Below are 26,055 nucleotides of genomic sequence, written 5' to 3' on the forward strand. Positions count from 1 at the left end.
CCCAGGTTATCATTAAAAAAAAATTACTCGGGGTATTTTTTGCAGTGCAAAATATCTTTATGTTTGTTTTTTTATTCATCGGGGCATCATAGACACACAACACACCGCCCGTGATTAAAGTGAACAACTTTAATTGATTTTGGACGCGGGAAACTGTCGGCACAGTCAGGATCACGAGCACCCCCGTCACACCTGCCCCCCCGGGTCTCTCTGTGGCCTTCTGGGCTCCCCCCAACCCGCCCCCTGCCCCCATGCTTCCCAGGACAGCGCTCGGCCTGCCCTCGCTCCAGAGTAGTCTGCGATTCCTAGAGTTTCATACAAACAGAATAAGGCACTCTGAGCTCGTTTCCCTTCTCCTTCACTTCCTCCCTTCCTTCTCCTTGTCTGGCTTCCTTCACTCAGCATAATTGTTCTGCCATTTATCCAAAGCCATTGTGTGTGCTCGTGGCTCATTCTTAGTCAGTTCTGAGTGGTGGTGTATCATCCCGCAGGGACACCCAGCACCCCAAGACTGCCCCCAAGCCAATGGCAGAAGCTCCACCGGCTGAGGCACCTGGGGGCCTCTCATTGTGATTTTAAATTGCATCTCCCTAATAAGGAATGATATCAAATATATTCTCTGGTGCTTATCCATTTCTCTCTCTTTTAACAATTTTGTTTACTTATTTGAGAGAGCAAAAAAGAGAGCACGAGAGGGGATAGGGTGGGGGGAGGCAGAAGGAGCAGCGGGCTTCCCGCTGAGCGGGGAGCCTGATACGAGGCTGGATCCCAGGACCCCGGGATCATGACCAGAGCCCAGGGCAGACGCTTCACTGACTGAGCCCTCCAGGCGCCCCCGTTTCTCTTCTTTGATGAGTGTCTGTTTAAACCGTTTGCCTGTTTTTGTTTTTGTCTTATTGCTCAGCCATAAGCGCCCCTCTCATATTCTGGACACAAATCCTTTATCAGATGGCTGATTTGGAAATATTTTCTCCCTGTCTGGGCTTTATCTTTTTATCCTCTTAATACCGTCTTTCAAAGAGAGGTTTTTAGTTCTGAAAAGTCCAAACGGTTGGTTCTTATCAGGGCTCATGCTGCCAGGGTCGTGTTCGACAAGCTCAGCACTCTGTCACGGAGACTGTCTCCCGCGTCGGCTTCTGTAACTCTCAGGCTTCTATTTCTGTGATAAATTTCGAGTTGATTCTTGGGCATGTGGCGAGATGTAGCTCCAAGCTCAGCACCGGACACGTGGATTCTCCAGTCACTCCCACACGGTTTGCTGGAACCATCCTTCCTCCACCAACCCGCCCTTACGCCTCGGTCAGAAGTCGCCTGTCCCCACGGCACGTAGGTCTACGCAGACTCTGTTCTGCCGTCATTCTATTTACTCGTCTCCGTGCTGGGGCTGGCCCTCCAACTTGGCTCATTTTCAAACGTTGTTTTAGAACTTCAGGGTCATTTCCATGCAAATTTCAGACCCGGCTCATCAGTTTCCACAGAACGCCCGTGGGGTTCCGATGCCTGTTGCGCTGAGTTCAGAGAGGAGTATGGCTGGTGACCTGGCAGCGCGGCGCAGCTCTCCCCGGCCCCAGGGATTCTGTGACTTCTCCTGGCAACGTTTTACGGGTCTCCAGGGCTCTGCGCTTGCATCTTCCACCAGACCGCCCTCTGAGTATTTCGTGTAGTTAACATCGGAGTACATGGCCTTTTGAAAAACAATTTTAGAGAGAGCGAGCGTGAGTGGAGGGGGAGGGGCAGAGGGAGAGGCAGGCTCCCCGCTAAGCGGGAGCCCGATGCGGGGCTCGATCCCAGGACCCCGGGATCACGACCCGAGCCGAAGGCAGAGGCTCCACCCGCTGAGCCCCCGGGCGCCCACTTCAGATTATGTGCCGGCAGAACGCCGCGGTAGAACTGATGCTTGCCTGTGACCTGCCTCTGCTCACGCACTCGCTCCGTGGTCATCTTGCCCACGCACCAGGGTTCCACACCGAGAACCGTGCCGCCCGCACACGGAGAGGGCTTCACCTCTTCTTTTCCAGCCCGGACGTCGGCGATGTCTTTCTCTTGACCGTTCCACCGGCCAGAACCTCCAGGTTCATGTGGGCCGGGGGTGACAAGAGCTGTGTGCCCTTGTCCTTGTCATGCCCCCGATCTCGGGGGAAAGCATCCCGTCTTGGTGCAGCATCCTAGCTGGCGTTATGTGTTGACAGTCGTACACACGGAGCGAGCTCCTTTGTGCTTTCTCTCTGCGGGGAGCTCTCGTAACGGAAGGCTGACCCGGACCCTGCTGCGGGCGCCAGGAGGGGGCCCAGGTTGGGTCACAGAACCCCTGCTCTGGTCCCCTGCAGCCAGGGCTGGGCCTCGTCCTCGGGGTCCCCAGGGATAGTCCCCAGAGTAAGTGGGGGGGCACATTACAGACACACCCCTGGCTCCCCGCAGGCCCTGTGACTCAGAATCTCCTGGGACAGCCTCTGAAATTCTCCTGCTGGTTCGAGAGGGCCCCAGGGGGGTTCCGGCCTGGAGCATCATGGCTCGGCCCTCTGCCAGCAGGGAGCTCCTGGCTTCCCCTGCCAGGGACACTCTCTCTGTCCCCAAGATGAGGACTTCTGTTTCCAGCCAGAAACTGATGCCATCAAAACCCTCTCTCTACAAACTCCCCAACAAAGCTCACTGAAGTGACAAACATCTTCTACGGGCTCGGCTGGGGTTCCCCAGGACCCCAGTAGCCACAGCGCTGACCCCGCACACTGGCAGTCCCGGGCATCCCCTCACCGGGGGAGCTGCGGTGCGCCCCGGAGGAAGAGCCGGGCCTGCGACCAGCACGGGGCAGAAGCAGGGGACAGAGACGCCGGACGAACGGCAGCGAGCAGACTCGAGCCACAGAAACAAGGAAGTGGAAACCAACCCACGCAGGGAAGAGAGAAAGCCAGTTCGCGGCGGCCCGGGCTCGTGGAGCCGGATGAAGTGTCAGCTCTCGCCACGGGGGGACGGGCGGGTTCTCATGGGGCAGCGGCCCGTGTTTGCAGCGCGTGGCGTCCAGGAATCCCCGCCCCATAGACGTCTGGAGGGGCGCACGGGGCTACCCCGTCCAGGGGACCGTGTCTCCAGAGCAATGTCCCCTCAAGAAGACACAAGGGAGCCCTCACTAGAGACCCCCACAGACCACAGGGAACGAGCCGCTGTGGGAACGCTGCAGAAGCCACCGCTGACAGAGACAGACCCTCCGAGGACGGCGGACAGTGACGTCGTGGCATGGATGACGACATCATGATGCACATGAGGACATCATGACATGGAGAAGGACGCCGTGACCAGGATGATGGCCGGTGATGCAGATCATGACATCATGGCATAGGTGACGACGCTGTAGCACGGATGATGACGTCACGACACAGGTGATGACATAAGCACATTCAAGTGACTGACTGACGCGACGCTGTGAGCTCCGAGGGAGATACCCGCTGCAAGGACTGAGTAAGCCCTCACACGAGGGCGCCCCGGCGTGGAGGACGGGAGCTCCCGGGACTGGAAACTTCAGTGGGGACTACCCAGTGGGTCAGACGCATCAGAACAGCCAGCAACCCGGAAAGAAGCCACGAGGGGGTGGCCGGGAGACAGAGCCGGAAAACACGAGGGACAGCTGAGGCAGACAGACTGAGATGCTGAGCCGACGTTCCCAGGCCGATCGGAGCCACGAGGGCAGCGATCCTTGGTGCTTATGTGCACACCGTGGGAAAGACACGAACCCTCGGATTCAGGCATCACAGCGGACGGCGGGATGGAGAGAGCTTGCCGCACCCGCCCCGGCTCCACTGTGGAGACACGACCTAGCACCAGAGTCCCAGGGGGTGACAGCGGCACTAAGGAGCTGGACAACACCCGGACACCGGACCCCGGGGCATCCGTACCTCAGCCCACGACCTCTTCCCCAACAGACCACCACCCAACGGCAGAGGCAAAATAGGACAATTTCAGACAAATGAAAACTGAGCTGACCGTGCAGACCTCCCTGGAGGAACCACTGAAAGCCCTCCAGGAAGAAGGACATTAAACCCCAAGTCCGAAGCAGAAACCCAGCAAACCTGCCGGCGAGCACGAGCCGGGGTCGACGGCACACAAGCGACCGACGCAGAGAATTTAAAAAGGCGAAACGCAAACACGGAGGATGGCAGCATGGGTCGGGGAGCAGGGTGGGACCTGGGGTGGAGGCCCGTAGATGGCAGCGGGCAGGGCACTATCTGACCCTTGCTGCCCAGAGGGGAGTGCGAGAGGGGAGGCCTGGCATGTGCGGCCAGGGGCACTGTGCCGGCTGCCGACGGCGCGCCACGAATTAGGCTCTTCTGGAAATGACCTGCAAGCAGAAGCAGACCCCTGACCGCCGCGGGCCGGGCTCTGCATCAGCGCCTCCTCAGCACATCTCCCTGGACCAGCTCGCCTCTGCCGAGTGTGCGATGGAAGGGGAGGCCTCCCTTTCCCCAGTACCCCGAGTCTCCACTCTGCTCTGCCCTTGGGAGTCACACCCACGCTGCCCGGGGCTGCAGACCCCCTCCCACTGGCTTTGGTTCCTCTGACCCCCAGCCCCACAGGGACCGTGGCACTGCTGGTGCTGGCCTGGCCCACTGGCTTGTCCTGTCCACTCCCCATCCATGCCATCCTGGGTGGGGCTTGGAGAACACAAACCTGGCCATGACCACTAGTGCTCTGAGGACTTTGGGAACCTGCCCGTCCGGCATCTGCAGGCTCTGGGGCCCAGCTCCAGTCTTGGAAGGGAGGATCATGTCCACACCTGCACGCCAGGAGCCCATGCAGGCCTCTCCATGGGGAAGGCGGGCTCGCTCCCAGGGTGCAGGAGGAAAGCACGCGGCATGCCCAGGCTGGCGACCACACGGAGCCACGGCGGCATGGCTACCCCCTCCCCCATCCCAGCCACTGCTCCTTCCCTCCCTCCCAGACAGCTTGACCCAGCACTGATGCCACCTCTTCCAAAAAGCCTTTGAGCCAGAGCAGGCTGGGCCCGGCACCTGTCCCCCCGACGCCCACAGGCTCAGTGCCCTCGCTGGGGCCCTTCCTCCTCCCCAGATGCCAAGGAGGCCCTGACGCCCCTCAATCCCGGGGCGTCCCACTGGCCCTGCACGGGGTGGGCTCCGGACCACAGACCCTGGTGAGCAGGACGGTGTGAGCAGCCAGGGGTGGGAGGGCTGGAACCTGTATAAGGATGGGAGCCCGGAGGGCAGGGCTCCTGCTGTGCACACTGCCTGCCGCCACCAGAGTTCCTCCTGCGGCCAGTTAGGGCCCTTGCCATGAACACGGAAGACCTGCTCAGGAACGACAGGGGTGCGGACCAGGCTCTGGAGGCCATGAATGTGGATGGACCGCCCTTCCTAGGACCCTAGGTGTCACAGGACAGAAGCCCAGAGACTCCATGGGCTCAAGAAACCACAGAAGTGGGGAGCCGTGCGCAGGCCAGAGCCAGGAAGGGGAGGGCGCCTGTCCCCCATGCCCCTCGGCGCACCCACATCGTGCACATGGCGAGGCTCGGGTGCAAGGCGTGGCTCTGGCTGGGGCAGGGGAGGATTTAGCCTGGCTGCTCGCGCCCTGCTGTGCTGGGACCGGGGCTAGGGCCCTTCCCGGTGACGGCATCTGCCCGGGATGAGGCCCCCTGTCCCCCACCAGGGCTCTGGAGAGCCTCAGCCACCACCCCCAGGCTGGGGGCCGCGCAGAGCCCCCGGGGGCCAGGCCAACAGCTCAGGCTCTGGCAACGCCGCGGCTCGGGCTGGGCTGACTTATGGTGTCGGCAGGAAAGCAAAACTCCTCCGTGCAAAAGCATTCCACAAAGGAAGCCTGGCTTCCCCGCTCTCGTGCCTCATTACCATTCTGCAGGCGTCCTGGGCACTTCATACCAGCAAACAGTCTGAATGTGGCGGCTCACATTGAGCAAACAGCAGAGATGCTGCTCCCCACGCCCGACCTGCCCATTAGCATTTGCGCACAGCCCCCATCTGCACCGCGACAATGGTCCTGCCCCTGGATCCGGAGTTGGGGGGGCCCGGGCATTTGTTGGCACAATTGTCCCTTGTGCCCACTCCGGGGGGCGGGCAGGGAGCACATCCCGGGGGCTCACCAGCGAAGTGGCCAGATTCAGGCCAGAGCAGAATCCCGATTGCATGGGATGGGGCCGCGGTGGCCCAGTGCCCAGCGGGGTGGGCGCCCTGGCCCGGTCCACAGGCAGCCCCGAGGCGCAGGGGGTGGCCATGGCCCCTTTCTGGAGCGCTTTCCGCCCTGCTGCCAGGGTACTGGGACCCCACGCAGGGGGATGCATGAGGGGGTCGCCGCCTGAGAGCCCAGCACTTGGCGGGCCGGGCGCCCGTCAGCCCAAAGCCTCAGGACCAATATGAGTTTGTCCCTCTCTGCCACAGTCAAGACTGTGACTCTGTCCTTACAGCAGCCAGTAAGCGGGCATGTTCCGCTGGGGGCCAGGAAGAGGTCCCAGAAGGGAGAGATGGACACAGAAATGCCCGAAAAGCAAAGACACGCGGTGTTGAGGAAGGGGACGAGGGTGGGTGCACAGAGTAGGCTCCGGAGGTCCCGTCCCCGCTCCACCGGGAATGGGGGATCGACATGGCCGCTTCCATCCTGCCAGCCTCGGGGCGCCAGCCACACATCACGACTGAGGCAGGGCCGGCCCCTCCAGCCCAGCGCATGGAACAGAGCAAGAGGAAAGGGCCCTCCAGGGTGGGGTCCTGCCTCCTCAGAAGGACCTGCCTTTGAGCTGGGGGGTGGGGGGCAGGGTGTCATGGCGCAGACGCCAGGTCCACAGGAGCCGAGTGCCCATCCCCATCCCCACGCCGCCACCCAGGGCGAAGGCTTCTCACCAGAGTTGTCACAGCTGTCCACAGAGAAGTGGTCTGGCTTCCGGTCCTCTGAGACGGGCTCGCACGTGATGTGGGGGACCGTGAGCACCTTCTCTCCGGGATTCAGCCCATTGTCCTTGTCCAGTTTGAACTTCTTTCTCTTTACCTAAAATGACAAGCAATAAGCCAACGGTTCCTGGGTGTCCGCTAGCCCCAGAACCCCTTGGCAGTCCTCGCTGGGCACCGGCCAGAGAGCCAGGCCTCAGGGCCAAGCACTGGCCTGGTGCATGCAGACGGGGGGGCCACGGCCCTGCGGAGAGGCTGGGGTCCTGCGGGGGGCCTGGGCCGAGGGGCAGGTGGCCAGAAGCCGGCAAACAGGTAAACGCCCCAGAGCGCACAGGCGCGCATGCCAGCAGGCTGCCAGGAGCGACGGTGTGTGCCAGGGTGGCCGACAGGCGGGCCGGGGCCGGCAGAGCTGCTCTGAGGGGTCAATGGTGAGGAGATGGGGGACTGGGAGGGTGCAGGGGCCCTGGGGACAGCTGGGCATCCCCACCAGGTGTGGGCAGGGACACCTCGTTCACCACAGCAGACAACCACAAACGACATCCTTGCCTGAGGCCTGCCCAGCCCCCCTGCACCACGACCTCAGGCCTCTTCCCCAAGCTGGGATGTCACCTCCTTCCCGACCGACACCCACCATGCCTCGCAGACAAAGTCTGACACCAGGGCCCTCTCGAGAGCCTTCTCTGCCACCACAGACCAGATCCCGGCCCGTCCTGCGCCCTGGGGCTCCTTCTCAGGCGCCCCCACAGCCCTGGCCTTGTAGCCCCTATCCCACACATCCCTAGGGCCAGGGGACCCCGGCAGGGCAGCACCCGGTCATGCTCCCCAACCCCCACCCCGGGCCCGGAGCGGTGGGGCTCCTCTAACAGAGCTCAGCTGAACCCAGGGTCAAAGCTTGGCTGGGAGCTGTGGCCCCAAGACCTCCCGGCCCATTAGCGAGGGATGCCGTCCGGGGGGCAGGCAGGGGCTGTTACCATGACAGACTTCTTGGGCTTGGGGCTGGGGGACAACAGGGCATGGCTGCGAGCCGGCTTGCGGACGTAGACCTTCCAGGTGCAGGACTCGGGGTTCTCGGCCGCGTAGCACCTCCACGCTGTCTGGATCAGTAGGAGGGAGAAGCGGTCAGCGGCCCGACCGCCTGACGGCCTGCAGTGGGAGCTGCCGGCACCCCAGCCTGCAGGCCAGCCCCCCACTTCCCAGGGCCTCATGCGCTGCCTGGGACTCACAGCTTGGACGCCACGCAGGTCTTCATCTGTGACCCCAACGCACCTGCCACCCCCTCCCCCAGCCTGATCCCTTCGTAGAGGCAAAGACACCTGCCGGCTGCCTCTCGGGCCACAGCCGGCGGGTGCACACGGCAGGTTCAGGGACGGGCTCAGAAACAGAACACCCAGGCCTGTGGGCACCCAGCAGGAGGGGTGGAGGAGCAAGGCCCCTCCCAGAGGCCCAAATGCGGGGTCCCGGGGCCTGGTGCCATCTGTAGTCATGGAGAGCCTCTGGAGAGCCGCTGATGAGGACGCACCCTGGGGTCCTTGTACTGGCAGTAGGGCTGGCAAGGTTCCAGGTGGCCGTGACACCCCCCACGATGGGGACCTGGGCAGACAGGGCAGCCCTCATGCCACCTACGGGAAAGGCCACACAGGCCTGACCCCTCCGAGGCCCACTTTGCCAAGCGGTGGGCACGCGTCCTGCCCACGAGCGTACTGCCCAGGAACTGCGGTTCCCACCTCCCCGGGGATGTGCAGCCCCTTGAACACCCTGCCTGAGCGTGGGCTTTGCAGGGGGCTCGCCCCCAAAGCACCAGACTCCACGAGGAATCCACCGCACTCCCCTCCTGCCTGCAGTCTGCCCACAGCGGGCTGGGCTGGTTTTACGGCCTGATTTATGGTCTCCCCGAAAGGAGAAGGCTGTGGGGCCATAAAACCGGGCCTGCGGGGGCCCAGCCCCTCAGCTTTATGGCCCCTGCTATTTCCTTCCCGTCCAGGTCCATGTCCAGGCCCCAGACGGCGGGTTCCGGAAGGACTTCAGAGTCACGCGGGGGAGCCTGGGGCTAAGCTCTGGCTCCCAGGCGGAGCAGTGCCTGATGGCCAGCGTCCCTCACGGGGCCGCACAGGGCACAGGAGACAAGGCCACAGGGGGACCCCAGGGCGTCCCTAGGGGGCATTCAGTCCTGGGCGCAGCTGCCCCACTGGGCAGAGGGCCCCACACCCACGGCTGGACACGGATCACGCCTGTGCCCCAGGATCCCCCTCAACTACTCCCCGGGCTGGCCCTGGGCCTGCTCCTCCCCACTCTTCCCTCCCCAGACCCTCTGGGACCTGGTTTTCAGATGGTTTTTGGTCTTTGTTGGCATGAAAAGAACCAGCCATTGTCTGGTGGGTTCCAGGGGTCCTGGTTCACAGGGTGGGGCAGGGCGCTCAGGAGCTCAGGGCCCCTCCTCCTCCCCCGCTGCTCTTAGGCTCTGTCTCTCCAGCCCCCAGGCCTCATCACAGCAGCCCTGGGGCCCTGATCAGCCACTGCAGGGCCCTGGAACCCAGGGTGTGGCCATGCGATCGGCTTACCAGTCCCACCTGCTATCACAGGGCTGTCCAAGCTCCATGGGGTGCCGTGGACACCCAGAAGTTGCCCATACTGCACAAGCAGGGCCCCGGCCACCCTGGGGGATGGCCACATGGGGACCCTTCCCTTTTCCCTCCCAGACCTGCTCCAGGGCAGAGCGGGGGTGGGGGGGGCAGGGGGGGCCACCAAAGGAGGCTGAGAGGAACAAGACGCCAAGGCCGGCCTCTGTGGCTGGGAGGGGAGAGGCCCATGGAAAGACCCCTGCCCGGGAACTGGTCAGGGTGCATCCCCCTGGCCCTCCCTGAAAGGATGTGACCCTCTGCAGGACCTTGTAGGGAGGGAGCTGGGCACCCTGCGCTCCCGAGGCCCACTAGCTGGCGTGGCCCCACAGTCTGCATCTCGACTCCGGAGGGATCCGCTCCGAGCTTCACGGCTGAGAGCAGCTTTGGGATCTCAGAATGGACGCTGATAACTGGTGGGTGTCGACCCACCGATGCGAGGCCGCGCGGACCCACGGCGGGTGCTCTCACCTGAATGAGCGAGGCTGCCGCTGGGATCTGCCTGTTGAAGTGCTTCTGTCTCTGCTTCTGCTGCACCTTCAGGGCGAAGCCGGAGCCAAGAATCCCCTGAGAAGCAGCGAGACCGGGGTTCATGTCCACTCGGGCAGCCATTGCCCGGCTCAGCCTGGGGGACACGGCAGGCGCCAGGGGCGCAGGGCAGGCGCCTGGTTGCCAGCCTGGGCGGAAGGTAGCCCCGTCTGAGAGGGTCTGCAGCTGCATGCCCGGGACTGCCAATAGGATAGACGGGACCAGCTTGGTGGGAAGTGAGACCCTCGTCTACCGCGGAGACCAATCGTACCCATGTGTGCGGCACGTGCACGGAATCCAGACACGTGCCCGTGGGGAGTGACGGGTCACATACGCCCACGCCCTACAGGGACACACGGACACATGTGCCCACACGGGCAACTAGAAGGTGCCACCCTCATGGTTCACAGTTTCTGGGGAGGACGTGGGTCAAGGCCCAGCTGGGGCCTCAGCAGACGCAGATTCCGCCTCTGCCATCGCGGGGCGGCTGCTGCTGGGGCCTCCCCGTATCCCCTCGGGGTGAATCCACGCCTGTACCCGACTGTCTGCTACCGAAGGCCCCCACTGACCTTTGCCCACACCCACTGCCAAGAACGCTCTGGGGGCAGGAGGGCGGGGGCGCCTCGGTGAGCGGGCCCTGTGCTTGGGGGAGCCCCACTGGGGGAGCGTGCACGGCCCCGCCACACAGCACCTACCGCTGGGAGCGCGAAGAAGGAGATGGCGAACACAGAGAAGCAGGAGGCGATGGTCTTTCCGACCCACGTCTGGGGCACCTTGTCACCGTAGCCGATGGTGGTGACCGTGACCTGTGAGAGGGGCCGGGGTCAAGGGTCAGGCCCGGAAGCTCAGGACACATGACTGTCCGGTCCGAGCCCACCACTCTGCTGACACGGGGCTCCTGCCCAGAGGACAGCTGATTCTCCCAGAGCCGAGGCCATGCAAGGAGCCAGGCCACGGGTGTGCACAGGGGCGGGTGCCCCAGCAGGACTCCCTGGTGCACCACCTGCCCCGGCCCACAGCAGGGCCGCCGCCCAGGAGGCCAGAAGCTCCCACTGAGGCTGGTCCTCAACCAGGAGGACGGGGTGAGGTGCCATTTCCTGATATCACCCTGGGCACCAGATGGCTCAGTCCCCCTTCTTCCAAGAGAACCAGATACAGCCCAAGCCTTCTCAGTGGGGGAGCCGACTCTCGGAGCTGGCGGTGGGACCACAAGCACTGCCCCGCCCCAGGCTCCCTTCCCGCTAGCATCTGAGATCGGCTGCCGGCGGCCTCCAGCATGAGCCTGAACGCGCCATCCCACAGGAATTGAGGGCCCAGCCTGGCTGTGCCCGTCACTCAGCCCCGACGTCCTCGGGCCCATGCCTGCCTAGACGCTGGGCCCTGGGGCCGCCCGTGGGCTTTGCTAGCCTGGGCTTTGAGCCTGGCCAGCAGACCAAGGATGCCCGGGTCCCACGTCCTGTGGGCACCTGTTCACACCCGCAGGCACAGTGGCCCAGAGCATCCATGTGGCTTCCTGCCTTTGGAGGTGAGCCTGGGTGGCACCTGCCCGCCCCGTGGTTAGGTGGGTCCTGTTCTGAGCAGCCTGGCTTCTCCCCTCTGGAGCCTCCAGGCCAGGCCAGGCGAGAACAGACTGGTAGGCCTGGGAAGGTCTGCACACAGCCTTCCCTCGATGCCCGCCCCCGAGGAGCCAGTGTGGGCAACGGGGGACAGAGATCCAGGGCAGCCCACAGAACAGACGCCAACGGAAGGTGAGGCCAGACAGGACATGGTGAGGTCTGCGGCAGTGGCTGTCCATCCCAGGACCCTGGTGTGTACGTCCCACCAGACGTGGAGTTCAGAGGGTGGGAGAGACCCAGTGGCCACGGCCAGGCAGGGACACCCATGGGACCGCTCACAGCGCTGGAGCAGACAGGGGAGGGGGCAGGCGGGACAACGAGCCCATCAGCGGGCAGGTGAATCTGGGCAAGCACTCAGCTTCTAGCGCTGGGGGCAGCCAGGGACGGGCACTGCTGAGCCCACGGCAGCCTAACCACGCATCTGCTTGGGGTCCTGGGACTTCCACAAGGCCACCGACCCTCAGAAACACACATCCAACCCCCCCAACATGGAACACATGCTGCTGCCTATGGCCCTGTCCTGTACATGGGATACCTGAGCCCGTGGAGGCGGGTGCGGACCCACAGATGTGCCTCCCATGCAGCTGGGGCACCGCACGCACGCACGCGCACACACACACACACACACACACGCACGCGTGCACACCCGACCACGGCACAGGTGCCTGCAGGGTGGGGCCAGACCACCCCAGGGCTGAGGGCCAGCCTGACGACCAGCTGGCAGGTAAGAGGCCCCGGGGAAGCCTGGAGCCCCCTCTTCCACGGCCTGCACCCCACATGGGAGGCCTGGGCCGCAGCTGCCTGTGCAGCGCACCCGGGCGTGTGGAGTGAGGGCAGGTCTGGGGCTGCGAAAGGAGGAGGGCGATGTTAGAGCTGCACCTAGCCATTCAGAGAAAGTAAAAATGTTCGTAAAGTCTTTTCATTTATATAAACGTAGAACGTGTCTGCTGCCATTTTAATAAATAAACAAGAAAACTTCTTAAAATGGCTCAGGGGTACTTCCCTCCGTGCTGAGCGTGGATAGGTACAATCCACATGGACAGAGGCTCTCTGGGGTCCACGGCGACTGCTGAGAGTGCAGAAAGCACCTGAGACCAGTAAATGTGCGAGCGGCTGCTGGGCAGGGTGAGGCGGGGGCCACCGGTGGGGGGCTCCCACCTCAGGGGCTAGGTTTAAGAACATCCCAGAAAACTTAAGCATGTGACCTTTTAAGTGATCATAATGAATATTAAAAAAAACCTGGTGACGGGGAAGCAAATGGGGGGCCACAGGCAGGGCCCCCAAGACCATCTCCCTGAGCAGACCAACCAGCACCCCAACCCCCCCAGCCCCACGACAGCTGGGGTACTAGGGCTCCCTGCAGCAGGCCGGCAGACACCGGGTGTCCAGCCAGGCATCCCTCACCCTGCGGAGGGCACGTGCCTCTCACACCAGGTCACAGACCCACGTTGTTACCGACGTCCTTTGGCTCTCAGAGGCCCATCCCCCCAGAGCTGCTGCTCTTCCTGAAATCACAGACTCAGGCAGCTCTGGGCAGCCCCTCTCCTGCCACCGCGCTCGCCACTTGCCCCCAGCCAGGGTGGTCCAGGGTGCAGAGCTGCACATCCTGGGCCCAAAGATGTGGGGAGACACAGCACAGCCCCCGTGGCCCTGCCCTGGTGGCTAGCGGCCCAGGCGGACCAGCTCACATGCAAACCCGCAGACGTGTGACACCGGGGACAGGGCCGTGGAGGCAGGCGGGAGGGGAACCGAGCCGTCCTCACCCTCTGGAAGCTGGCGCTGGCGTGTGTGCTTGTCTCTGTGTCTTTGCTCACGTTTTGAAGGACAGGAGGTTGAAGGAACTTTCTAGAACCATCCCCTGAGAAGCCAGCCCCGGTGTTTTGTGCTCCTCTCTAAAGCAGCCTCTGGAAGGCCAACCTCCAATGAGATGGGAGGCCCAGCCCAGAAACCGGGGCTGCCCTGGGGGGTTGGCCGGCCCATCGGGAGGCAGAGTGGCCATCTGTCCACATGTGGGTGTGACAGCAGTGCTGGTGTAGACACTGAGGGACTCACACCAGTGGTGCATCCACTTGGCAAACTTGGGATGGTGTCATGAGTTAGGGACCAGCTTATGGAGGAGAGACTGAGGCTGACAAGGGCAGGTGCTATACACGAGGTCGTATCACTGGTACGTGACTGAGCAGGCACAACCCACTGGTCCATACCACGACACGGACAGAGACAGCCGTGCCACCACGGGCCACCAACTTGCCTGGAGGAGGCCTAGAGGACACAAAGGGGGCAGTCAGGGTGGCAGGACGGTCTCGGGCCGTGACTGGCAGGGGCAGGGGTCCCGAGGGTACGCTTGGCCCCGGCCACCATGGAGCTGCCCTGGGGGCCCTGGCCTGGCTGGTAGGAAACAGCCACGAAGGGGACACATGCTGGCACATGGGGGCTGGGGAACCGCCTGGCCAGGCAGGCAAACGATGGGTCAAAAGACAGCAAACACCCCAAAAGAAACGGACTTCCTTTCCTTGGGCAGAACAAAGTCCCTGAACACAAACCCGCACAGACAGGAGCCTCTCCTTCCGTGAGTCTGTGGTCTCGCTCACAGGGAGCTCCGGCTCCGGCCCCGGCCCCGTGCGGCTCACGGGCCCACGCACCGGCCGGGCTCGGACAGGACCTGCCGACGGCACGCCGTAGAGAGGGGGTGGCCAGGACCCCTCTGCCCTTCTCCTGTGCACAGCCCGGAGCCCAGCACAGAGGCTGACGTGTCCACCCTGTAGCAGGGCTCTGGGCCCCAGGTGACTCCGCTTCAGGTCTCCGCTGTCACCGCCTCAGGAAGCCCTCCCTGACTGCCAGGGCAGAGAAGGTCCTCCAGGGACCCTGAAAATCACCTTGTGCAAAACGTGGCTGTAGCTCCGAGAGCAGGAGACGAGAGCTGTTGCCGTGTCGCTGCGCCGGCGCTGGGCAGGACAGCAGCAACGCACCATCACATCTGTGCGTGGAGAAGTAGGCTTTCCTGCCAAGAGCCGGCCTCCCCTGGAGGACCGGACAGTCTAAGGAGAGTCCTCATCTGCGGCCTTCCTGGGCCTGAGGCCCTGGTGAGCCCCACGCCAGCCCGAGGAGGTACTCTGCGGCCTCACCGTTTTACAGATGGGGAAACTGAGGAACAGACTAATCTCATGCTCACTGGCCCCAGGACCAGTTCAACGGTGCCGCTGAGTTGACATCCTTGGAAGTGGACGCTGTGGTCTGCCCCCCTCATCCCCCCCACCCCTCCTGAGGCATCCAGGAGCCCCTTCCGTGTGGCTGGCCTCACCCAGGTCCTCGGGACGGGGATCAGAAACATGAGGCCCTTGGGGTCAGCAGGGGCCAAAACACCTGCTCTGAAAGGGGCTGAAAGTGCTAGAAGTGGGGAGCTGGTCAGGGGCAGAGCGAGATTCTCCAAACCAGAAGGGCTCAGGGATGTGACTAGACCATGGCAGCCATAAACACTTGTGTGAATTAGGCTGCTACGGGTCCGACCCAAGTGTCTGGCTTTGGGGAAGGCCTAGAGAGCTGTGGCTGGCAAGGGCCCCCCATGGTTCACAGCCAGCCTTTGTCGCCTCCTCACTGGGTGCCCGGGACCCCAGGCTTCCCATGTCCTTGCTGACGGGACTTCTCCAGCTTTGGTGGGTGTGGGTACTCGTTTGCTACCGAGTTTACAAATGGGCCTGGAGAGGTGAGGTGACCTGTGCAGGCCACACGGTGGGTGGGTGGCAGAGCTCCTGATCACTGAGTCACCTGGAATCCTGTCTCACAGCGTTCCCTCATGCTGATGACGTCTCTTCCCAAAAGGCTGAACCTGGAACGTTCTTGCCCTCACAGACACGAGCTGAACCCCCACCTCAGGAGAAATGAACCCTGTTTGCTACCTACATGGGGACTTCCAAGTCACAGAAGAACTCCCTCGCACCCCCCAGGTATCAGCCCGTGGGCAGGAGGTGCAAGAGGCCCCACTCACCTTGTGGGCTGCTACTCAACCTGCAAAACCCATCGCCAAGGTCCTTTCTCAGGGGAGGAGCCCACAGTCCTTCCCCCACACCCGGTGGTCTACAGGCACAAGCTGGGGTCCTGCAGACTTTGGTTCTCAACCACACAGCACCCACAGGCTCTGCAGAGAGCTCCAGGCAGAGAAAGCCCCAGAACGGGTGGGGTCTTAGTGCTGGGGTGGGGTCCTGGCTTGCCCACCCTGGGCTCACCGGCCTCAGTTGTTCCAGCTACGGAGGAGGTCCTGACACTGGCCCTGTGTTCTTGGTGGTGCTGACGGGGCTTCCCTGTGAGTGTCTTGGGGGGTCCTGTCCTCACCCAGGCCCTTACTCAGGCCCCAGGCCCAGCTGACCTCCCCCGGCCAGGAGGCAGTCCAGCCCTGGAGGCTGGACCCTTCTGGAACTGCCGGTTGAGGAGAGAGGGAACGGGAATCAGACTCTAAACGGCGGTTGAAATGCAGGGACGGGCTTCCAGCACATTCACTCTAAAAAGACTAAATTTAGAGCACGGGGTAAACAGAGCCCAGCAGCCTCCGGATTTGAGAGACCCCCGGGCGCTAAACAGAGGAGCCCGTGTTTGCAAAAACGGCTTTTCCCTCCACTCAAACTTTAAACAAACAAATGCATTTTGTTCCAAGGGCGAAGAAGTCTTAAACGCCTCAGCAGCCGGGCGCGGGGCGCCACCCCCGGGGGGGCGGGGGGCAGGGCGCCACCCCCGGGCTGCGGGACGAGAGGAGACACTCAGCCATTGAGTGGACAACCCCGTCAGACGACCTAGAACTGAGGCTTGTGGGGGGGCTTCTCTGACGTCTGGCTGGGACTCCGCCATCCTGGGCTGAGCGTGTCCCCCCAGACGTCACGCCCACGCAGACCCTCAGAGCAGGAGCGTGTTTGGAAACGGCCTCTGTCGAGGTGGCTGTGGGGAGCGCGCCCTGGAGATCCTCCTGGTCTCCCCGGGCAGGCGCTAAACCCAAGACAAGTGTCCTTACAAGAGACAGAAGATGTGGTCGCACACCCAAGGAGGCCTGCAGCCCTGGCAGCTGGAAGAGGCAGGAAGGACGCTCCCCGGAGCCTCCGGAGGGACTGCGGCCCTGCCCTCACGTCCATCTTGGACTTCTGGTCTCCAGACTGGGAGAGACTACGCTGCTATGGTCTTAAATGCCTCAGACTGTGGGACTCCGACGGCCTCGCCGGGAGGTAGATACCCCGCTGTCCCCGGTGCCACGGCTCGTGAACTCAGTCATCTCTCCGTACCACAGACACCGCTGAGCCCAGAGGCTGAGGACACCTGGGGCCACCCCCAGACACCCCAGCCTGGACGGGCTCTAGGGCCTCGGCGCACCAGCTTCCCTGTTCTCCCAATGCAGGCAATGGCCCTGTCCCACCTCCCGGTGGCCCAGACGCCCGTTTTAGGGTCTATCCTGCGCATCCCTGAGAAGCCAGTCCAGCTTCTGGTCTGCCCGAGCCCAGGCCTGTGGGGTGAGGGGCATGGGGAGCGCAAACAAAGCCCGGGACGGACACAGTGTGGAGACCAGAAATGGTCCGGCATGCGGCCTTTGCCACCCCCCATGGGTGTCCCAGGGCAGCACCCCTCTTCTGTCTGCCCCGGGCAGGGAGCCTCGGGGCCGGTGCCCCCTCCTGCGAGAGGGAAACGGAGACAGGACATGGGGAAGGGGCAGAGAACAAGTACTGGGCACAGTTGCAAATCACCAAACTCGCCTGAAAGCCCCAATCAGGGCCGGCCCCGTCTTGCATTTCTTGAGCTCTGTCCGAGACGCGCCAGGAACACAGCCCATAACTCAAGCCTTGGGGGCTGCTCCTGCCCGGACAGCTGCAGGGGCAGCCGTGGCTATGAATGGGAGCCGTTTGCCCCGGAGCCCCGGGGGGTGGGGGGCCCGGGGCGGCCCAGAGGCGCAGGGCCTGGCGGGAACAATGGCCAGGCCAGGGCCCGCGGTGGCCGAGGCTGGGGCTGCAGCTGACGGCGAGGGCTGGGGCACCGGTGCCAAGCTGGGCACAAAGGGGCTGTTTTCCCGGCCGGCGGGCGGATGTTTGCACAGGTGTGGGAGTGGGGGCGCTGCGCGGCCCAGGGCTGGGGGCAGGGGAGCAGCCTCAGCCGCCTGCCGCTCCTGGAGCTGCCCGCGAAGGCAGGGAGGGCAGCGCCACGGCTGGGCACCACTTATCAGCCGGGCCTCGGGCAATCACCCACACACTTCCTCCTGGTTCTGGGCAGCCTGACCCCCCATGGGCCCGTCACCAGGACTTGGCCCCTCCACCCGCCACCGGCAAGCTGCCCATGGGGGGCTGAGCCCTCCCGCCCTAACCTGCTAGGGGCTGCCGCACCTGGGCCGAGGGGGCTCACAGATGCCAGAACCGGGGCCGGAACCAGGGCCGGAACCAGCCCAGAGCTGGGTCAGCATGTCCTTCCCTTCCTCGAGCAGCCTGGCACACCAGAAGCTTCCAGAAAAGACACAGACTCACCAACATCGGGGCCCTCCCTGCGTGCTTGGCCTCGCAGCCATGAGACACAAACAGCGGGGCGTGGGCCGGCCTGGGGGGCCACAGCAAGGCTTCCCAACCCCCCCAGTCAAACTGGGATGGGCCTCCTTTCAGGAAGAGGGTGGCAAGCCCCAGGAGAGAGCAAGGCCCATGTTTTCTGGATGGGAAAAGACGGGGCAGACCTGGCTGGGGCCTGCCATGGCTGTTACCCCCCGCCCAGTGCCCCTAAGACTCTGTCCTGCCCCCAAGACCTCACCACAACTCATGTCCCTGCACCCCCTGACCCTCACAAGCCCGGATGTCTGCCGCCCCACCCCCAGCTTTAAGGGGCTCCCCACCAAGTCATGCTCAGCCTGTAATGGGGGCCACTGTCCTCCGCTGTTTCCCACTGCACTGCTTCCGGCTCTGTCCTAGAGCCCGCGGGGGCACTAGCTGGCTGCACCCCAGGGCACTCTGAAGGAGGGAAGTGGGAAGCGTGAGGGCCTGGCCTGTGGCCCACACCCCATCCCTCCCCGCAGCAGCTGTCCGTCCCAGGCTGCGGCACGGCCTTGCCCACGTGGTTCCCAGGCCCGTCGCAGTCCCTGCGGCTGGGGGAGCTACCAGCCACCCCGCACAGAAGTGCCCAGGACCCTGCTCCCAACAAGGCCGAGCTGCGGTGGAGGATGTGGTCACGGGCGCCTTTCATGCCCTTGGCGGTTGCTCCGCGGGCCACACGGCAAGGATGCAGGCAAGACTCGGGACGTGTGTGGCTGGCGGAGGCCACGCCTGGCTGTCCACAGCTAAGCGCGGTCCTTGGTGCAATGTCCCCTGTTCCCACAAGCCTGGCCTGCTGGGAACCCGCCCACCTTACGTCCACTTCTCCCGCAAATTGGCAGCCCAGCAAGCCCGGAGCCACCCAGCCCAGGCTCCGGCCACTTACAAGTGAAGCCGGGGTGCCGGGCCCCACCGTCGTGTGCTCAAGGAGCCCATCTCTGCAGTCAGGGGAGCCTCGGGGCTCCTGCGGGGGAGCCCTCATGTCTCGGGGGGCAGAGCCCAGCTACCGCACCTACAAGCCTGGTGCACTGTCCAGAAAGGGGAGCGCTCCTCCGTTCCCTCGAGGACTCAACCTGCCACATCCTGGGTTATTTGCTATCTAACATTGCGCTCTTTGGCACAGGGACACTCCTGGGGCCAGCACAGACCCGCCTGGACAGGCCCTGTGTCTGACCCTCCCCTCCCCACATGGCCAGAGCAAAGGAAGGATGGCTGGCGCCCTGGGTCGGGCCACACAGTGCCCAGCCTGGGGGCAGGCAGGAGCTCCCGGCCTCCGCACACACCCCGTTGCCCTGTCAGACACCCGTTACGCCAGTTCCGAGATACCGAGAACCTCCCCATAGTGTCCTCTGGGCACGAAGGGTCTACCACGGGGCCCCAGACCCCAACACCTTCGGTCCCGCCGCTGCCCAGGGCATGCATCCCCACTTACCACCCCCCACCACAGGGCGTCCGCGTAGCTGCCAAACTCCACTTGGCCAGAATCGTTCACGGCATCCTTCTCAGCCAGATACACGAAGTACGAGGAGAAGATGAGGCCCAGGAAGCCGATGTACAAGGTGGTGATGAGCTCCTGGGGGCGGGGCGGGCAGAGGGCACATCAGGTGAGGCCTTATGGCGGCCCAGCCTCCATGACCACGCTCTGGACGGACATTGCAGGCCGGGGGCTGGCCCTGGGCAAGCTCCGGGCTCTCCCGATGGTTCCCCATGAGTTCCCGCGTGGTTCCCCAGCCCCCACTGACTTTGGACCACACGCCACCACCCCCATCCTCCGTCGCCAGTGTCGGGCCGTGGCCATTGCCCGGAGAGACAGGCCTGCTCGCACAGGCTCCGATCGTGCCTCGCCTTCGAAGGATGGCTCCCGTCCACGGTGCTGAGCTCTCTGAGCCCCTTTCCCCATCCCGCACTCTGCCCCACACTCTGCCCCCTGCTCCTTGCCCTTGGCCAAGGCTGTGTACCGCCTCAGCTGTGTACTGCCCCCACCCGCCAACCCGGCCCCTGCACCCCACCCAGCCCGCCCACCTGGCGGTGGATGAAAACCACGGAGCCCAGCAGCCTCCAGGTGCCACCCTGACGGTCCACGTGCAGCATCCGCAGGATCTGGAGGAAGCGGATGCCCCTGCGGGGGAGACGTCGCTGTGCCCTGAGCCCGACTCGCCCGCTCAGCCCCTCCCCCCAGCCCCTGCCTGGGGGCCGCCCCTCAAAGCCTGGCTCAGAACCGCCCCCTCAAACATGGGGTGGGGTCTCCAAACTCCTCTGCTCCTAGGGGAGGCCCTGGGATCACCCCAGTTGGCAGATGAGCAGACTGAGGTCCCCAGAAGGTTAGGTTCCAGCCCAAGTCCTAGAAGGGCTCCTGCTAGGCCTCCAACCCGGGGAAACCCAAGTCCGTGTGGGGTCGGAGCCTGCGCCCCCTCCCCCAGCACGCTGCCCGCGGTTCTCACAGCCCAGCCGGGACAGCCTGTGGCCCACTGTACCTGATGGCCGAGGTAGCAAACACCTGCCCTTTGGAGCCCACGCAGAGGACCACCATGGAGGCCAGGACCACGATGAGGTCTGGGGAGGGATGGCATGTTACCCAGCCAGGCACCGGCTCAGGAGAAGGAGCCTCGTGGTCAGGAGGACATGGCCCCTTGGACAGGGAGACCGGCTCTCTGTCTCAGGCACACCCAGGCCCACCTCCCAGGCCGCTGGGGTGGCAGACCCTCCATAACGCCGTGTCCAGTGCAACCAAGCCAGCCCCGCAAGCAGCGGCTGAGGTTGCCTCCTACACAGCCGGGCTCAGAGGGTCACCCTGTGGTCTCAGGGGGCCTCTGTCTGCTGGCGTTCATGATGGAACCCACCCTGCCGGATCCCCCTTCCTGAGGAGGGTGCCCAACCCATGGCCAGGAAGCTGGGGGCGAAGCTCCCCGGGGGCAGGCAGGACTCACCGATGATGGAGATGGGCTTCCGGGCAAAGCGCAGCCTTCCCCAGATGCCGACGTACTTGCTGCGGCAGCCTGCTGACCAGAGGCGGACCACGTACTCCGTCCCAAAGAACACCACCAGGACAATCTCCTGTGGGGCAGAGGGGAGTGAGCTGGGGGCCTCCATGAGAGACGCCCGAGGGCAGCGGCCCGGGCCCTGGTCTGCCGGGGGTGGGGGGCACCGATCGCAGGGCCCACCTGGACAGGGCAGCGGCCCGAGGCCGGGTCCACCAGCAGCAGACACCCGCTTGCTCTTCTGACCAGGGACCAAGCAGGCCCAAGGGGATGTCCACACCAAGGCCATCCCCCAGGAACATGAGAAACATGGTGTCCTGGGGCCCACATTCTCCGGCCAGCACTCACATGAACCACAGAGTCCCCAGAGCTCAGGCCATACATCTTGATTTGGGTGCTGCGGACACCCGTCCTCATGGAGTGGTCCCTGTTTTGCTTCAGAGCCCCCATGCCACCCAGGACACCCCATCCAGGGGTGCTTGGCCGGCTTCCCTGGGGCTGAGATGCAAGAGCTCCCAGGGTGGTCGGGTGGGGGTGGGCACCTGGAGGAGGGGGGGGGGGAAGGGTCTCAGAGGCCATCTCTGGCCGTCTCCTCCAAGGAAGGGCAGGTACCAGGTCTGCTGTGGACCAGTGCCCCTCAGCAGTGCTGACCACAGTCAGGGCTCCGGCCACGGAGGTTCCCCATTTCAGTTTGCGGTCAGGCCGACCTGAGGAGCAGAAGCCAGAGCGCCGAGGGCTCACATCCAGGCCACGGACGATGGACGGGCCATGGACACAAGGACTGCTGGGTAGACTGCTGGGTGGGTGAGTGGACAAACGAAGACACGGGATAAGAATCAAGTTCAAAGGAAACCAGACAGCCCAGGCCAAGTGGACAGGTTCCAAGGGATGCAACCCTACCAAGGTTTCTCAGAAGGACCTGGGAAACCTTACTAGGTCCATAGCTAGTGAGGAGACTGGACCAGGCACCTCGCTCTCCCATCAAAGAGAAGCCGTCGTCAGTCAATGGCGGGGACCTGAAGCTCTGCTGGTGAATTCTAGCAAATGTTCAGAGAAGAACCCATCAGTTTTCCTCGAATTTCTCTGAAACACGGAAGAAGAGGGAGCACTTTCTGACCCATCCCATGAGGCCGGCAGGCCGCTGAGAGCAAAGCCAGAGGAAGCCCCGAGGAGCAGAGGGGCCCAGCCCAGGGCCCGAGCTGCTTCCGGAGCGTGCTGGAGAGAGACATGCTACGGCCATGTGGGATTCGCGTCTGGAATGCAAGGATGGTTCGGCATAAGAAAATCGATCGCTAGAACACATCGTGTTCACAGGAAGAAGGAAAAGAAACGCATGACCTCCACTGACACGAGAAAGTGTGAGAAAACGCCACAGCACTTTGTGCCGCGAGCAGGGAACAAGTCAGGATGACAAGGAGACCGGCGGCACCTAACACACGCCACATCCGGAAACTCCACAGTAAGCAGCACACCAGTGAGGACAGGAACTACCCCTCCACGGTCAGGAGTGAGGCAAGAACACCCCCGCCGCCTGTGCGTGCAACACCAGGCTCCGTGACCCCACCAGAGCAAGGAGACGGGAAAGGAAAGAAAAGACGTCCAGGTTGGAAAGGAGAAGTCATATCCCTCTGTTCACAGGGGATATGACCTTATGCGTAGGAAACTCCAGGGATCCCCCCACACACACCTGTCAGATCTTACTAGAATTCCGCAAGGCTGGGTACAGAGTCAGCCCACACGAATCATCGTGCTCTCTCCACCGCCAACGAACCTCCTTCCCAAGAAATGACAAATACGCTGCCACTTACAGCAGTGTCGAAAAGAATAAAACAGTCGTGGATTAACCAAGGAGGACAAAGACCTGCAGGGTGAAAACGGGAAAATACCGGGACAAGGAACGGAAGGAGACACACAGGTGCACGAGGCAGAGAGGCCAACGCCCCCAGAATTATCTACAGATGCAACACCGTTGCTCCCCAAACCCCCACGGCTTGTTTTGTTTGCTTGTATGTTTTAGAGAAATAGAAAAACTTATCGCAGCATCTCAAGGAACCCTGAACAGCCAAACAAAATGGGGTCTGTCCGTACAAGGGACTATTGCTCAGCCTTACAGATGGAAGAGATGCTGACACCTGCCCAGCATGGACCCATCCCGGGGGTGGTGGCCTCCGGATGGCCCCTTGCCCCATCCTATCCTGCCCCTGGTATCTGTCCCTGGCAGGGGGCCCCTGCTCCCAGGGCCTACCACTGCCCTCCCTGCCACAAGGGGGAGGCTGGACAGGGTCCTCTGGCTCCCAAGTGTCATTGACTAGGATGCTTCTGCCGGCCAGCTGGGGTTGGGGGTCAGCTCGGCAGATGACGGGAGGAAAGGCAGGAAAGGTGACCTCCTCCCTTTTGCAAAGAAGTTCTCCGTCCGTAACGTCTGCAATGTGGAACCCTACAGGGGGCTGCGAGCGAGGCAGGGGGACGCGAACCTGCAGGCTCCATGACCTCTCGGGCCGGCTTCAGGTCCTACCCCGCCCTTGGCTCTGGGGACCGCGGCCTGGGCTGGAGGCTGGCTGAGCCCACCGGGGCCATGCGCGCTGCCCAGCCCCAGCTCCACACAGATCTCCTGAATGAACGACCGTGAGGCACAGACGGGCCGGTGAGCAGGCTGGGTGCGGCCCGTGCACAGGGCTCCGTCTCGTGCTCCCCGAGAACCTGGTCCTGCTGGGTCCCGGGCGGTGGGCTGAGCCCGTGGTCAGTGAGGAGCTCGCGGGGAACGGAGTGGGCAGTCCGGCATCTGGCCGCCTGCCCTGTCCCGGGAGTGCAGACACAGGCAATGGCATCCTCACGGAGGAGGGCTCCCCTGGCTTCCAGGTGGTCCCCAGAGGAACCGTCCTTGGTGCTTCTGTCCCAGCTCCACACCCCACTCACCACCCGGGCTCGTCGCTCTATGGTTTTTGTCTCATTTGCATGTATTTGCTTATTACTTAAGCGCCCTCCCCAGTTGTGTCCGAAAGAGATTTAAAACACTAGAAACGTCTTGTTAAAAATAACAACGAAAACAACAAAACCTTTAAATAAATAAGTAACTATCAGGGGTGGCTGTGTCTACCCCACTTCCCAAATTGTCTTGCTCTCACACGTCGGGAGAGCCGGCCCGCCGCTCGGAGCTACCCCTGCCCTCCCAGGGCCGGCCGTCTGAGAACGTGGGTTCCCCTCTGCAAGGCTGAGGTGTAGGAATAATTTAAAACCATGCTAATCCTCAAATCCTGTTTGAGGCTGGAAAGCTGCACGAGGCCCGGCAGGCTGCACGGGGCGCTCGCGGAGTCCGAGCCAGGCCCAGACCCAGGCAGGGCCCAGTTCACGGACGCTGTGAGGCCGGAACACTGCGAAGGACGGGAAGGAGCCCTTTACTGTCCAGAGGCATGAAACAGCGAGGATGGATGTTTGCTCAGAGACCAAATGACCTCTACCATGGGCAGCCTCGGACTCTGGGCAGGCTGCCGCACAGGGTCAAGGCCTCAGCCGGAGCCTCAGACCCAGACACTGCTGGCTGGGCCCTCCGGGGGCTCCCTGTGGCTCAAGCACTCCCAGGAACAGGTTTTCTGGCCAGCCTGGCCCTGTGCTCTCTCTCAGAGCCACCTGTCCACTGACCGGGGCTCGGGAGGGCTGGCCGGGCTAGCCCACAGCTCTGGGCCGGCAGGGCCCTGGGATGATGTCATGGGAGGTGCCCTGGCGGTCGCAGGCTGGAGGCTGCATGGGGGTGTGACCAGGATTGACCGTCCACTTGCGGAGACTTGGGGGAGGGGGGTGGTATGGGGCCTGTAGAAGGGCTGACCCAGTCATCCCGGGTGCCACCCCTGCTTCAGGGACCGTACCCCGCCCTGCACGGCAGGCTCACGGAAGGGCAAGGCCCCTTCTTCCTGGTTCCAGGCTGAGGGAGCCCAGCTTCCAGCCTCAGAGCCCAGACCCAGGAGGGGTGACCCCCACCCCCACCCACCACCCTCTTGGTTTTGTCCACTCGGACAGGAACAGGCCAAGGGCCATCTGTCTTCGCATACCAGGCCCTAAGCAAGCCCAAAGGCGGATGAAAGGGGCCTCAGGCTCCCTGAAGACGCTGCTAACAGCTGTTACCTGCCCTGGACTCTGTGCTCCAGCCTCTGCTGTCCCTCCTCGGTGTCCGTACAGTGTCCCTACATGCCAGGGCCTCACCCCAGCCTATTCTGAGAGCCTCCCATTGCCTCAAGGCAGCCCCATACACCAGGTGCTGCCCCGACCCCAGCCCCCCCAGTGCTCTGTGCCCCCCCACACACACATAGCCCCTCTCTGGGTCCTTACACCCATCTCAGTCCAGCTCAGCCCGCTCCCACCCCCCGGAAGCCCCATCCACCAGCCCCATGGAAGCCGCCTGGCTCCCCCTCCATAGACAGCCAGCCCAGAGGCGCCGGCCAGCTCCGCCTGGGCCTGCCTGACCCTGGGAGTGCACCCGGGTCAAGGATGCCGGCCAGGAGGCTGGACTGTTGGCGGAGCAGGGCCCTGAGCTCTGCCCCGCAGACACGAGGAGAGAAGCTATGCTTGTGACCGGGATCTCGCTGAGACCACAGTCCAACCAGGGGGACAAAGGGACCCCTCCTGCCCCAGATACTGTCATATAGACAGACCAAGCTGCCCCCGGCTGCAGGGCCCGCGGGGGGCCGCGGTGGGCGCGGAGACAGGTGCAGAGGGAAGCACCTCCAGGGCGCCGAGGGGCCGAGCAGCCCTGACTCATGTCGTCCCCGGGGCCTCAGTCCAGGCCGATCCGGGGCTCTCTGGTGGGTCTCCTGTGGGTCTCCCTGGCGGCGGGTGGAAGGGCTGGTCCACGGTGGCGTTGTGGGTATGATTTAGACTTTTAAGCACAC

The 26,055-nt window shown here is 63.5% G+C and overlaps 1 protein-coding gene across 2 annotated transcripts in view; it reads right to left on the minus strand.

Annotated features, from left to right (window-relative positions):
- The window catches only part of KCNQ1 (potassium voltage-gated channel subfamily Q member 1), a 305,399-nt gene that overhangs the window by 206,740 nt on the left and 72,604 nt on the right, over positions 1-26,055 (minus strand). For both annotated transcript variants that reach the window (XM_032879756.1, XM_032879758.1), the window contains exons 3-10: positions 21,122-21,248; positions 20,669-20,747; positions 20,217-20,313; positions 19,627-19,767; positions 10,735-10,845; positions 9,983-10,078; positions 7,868-7,990; positions 6,852-6,996 (exon numbers count right to left, since the gene is read on the minus strand). In XM_032879756.1, coding sequence (XP_032735647.1) covers positions 6,852-6,996; positions 7,868-7,990; positions 9,983-10,078; positions 10,735-10,845; positions 19,627-19,767; positions 20,217-20,313; positions 20,669-20,747; positions 21,122-21,248 — 919 coding nt within the window. The remainder of the gene's footprint in view (positions 1-6,851; positions 6,997-7,867; positions 7,991-9,982; positions 10,079-10,734; positions 10,846-19,626; positions 19,768-20,216; positions 20,314-20,668; positions 20,748-21,121; positions 21,249-26,055) is intronic.

Source organism: Lontra canadensis, unplaced genomic scaffold (assembly GCF_010015895.1).
Source record: "Lontra canadensis isolate GAN:19392208 unplaced genomic scaffold, GSC_riverotter_1.0 scaffold66, whole genome shotgun sequence".
Classification (NCBI taxonomy): Eukaryota; Metazoa; Chordata; class Mammalia; order Carnivora; family Mustelidae; genus Lontra; species Lontra canadensis.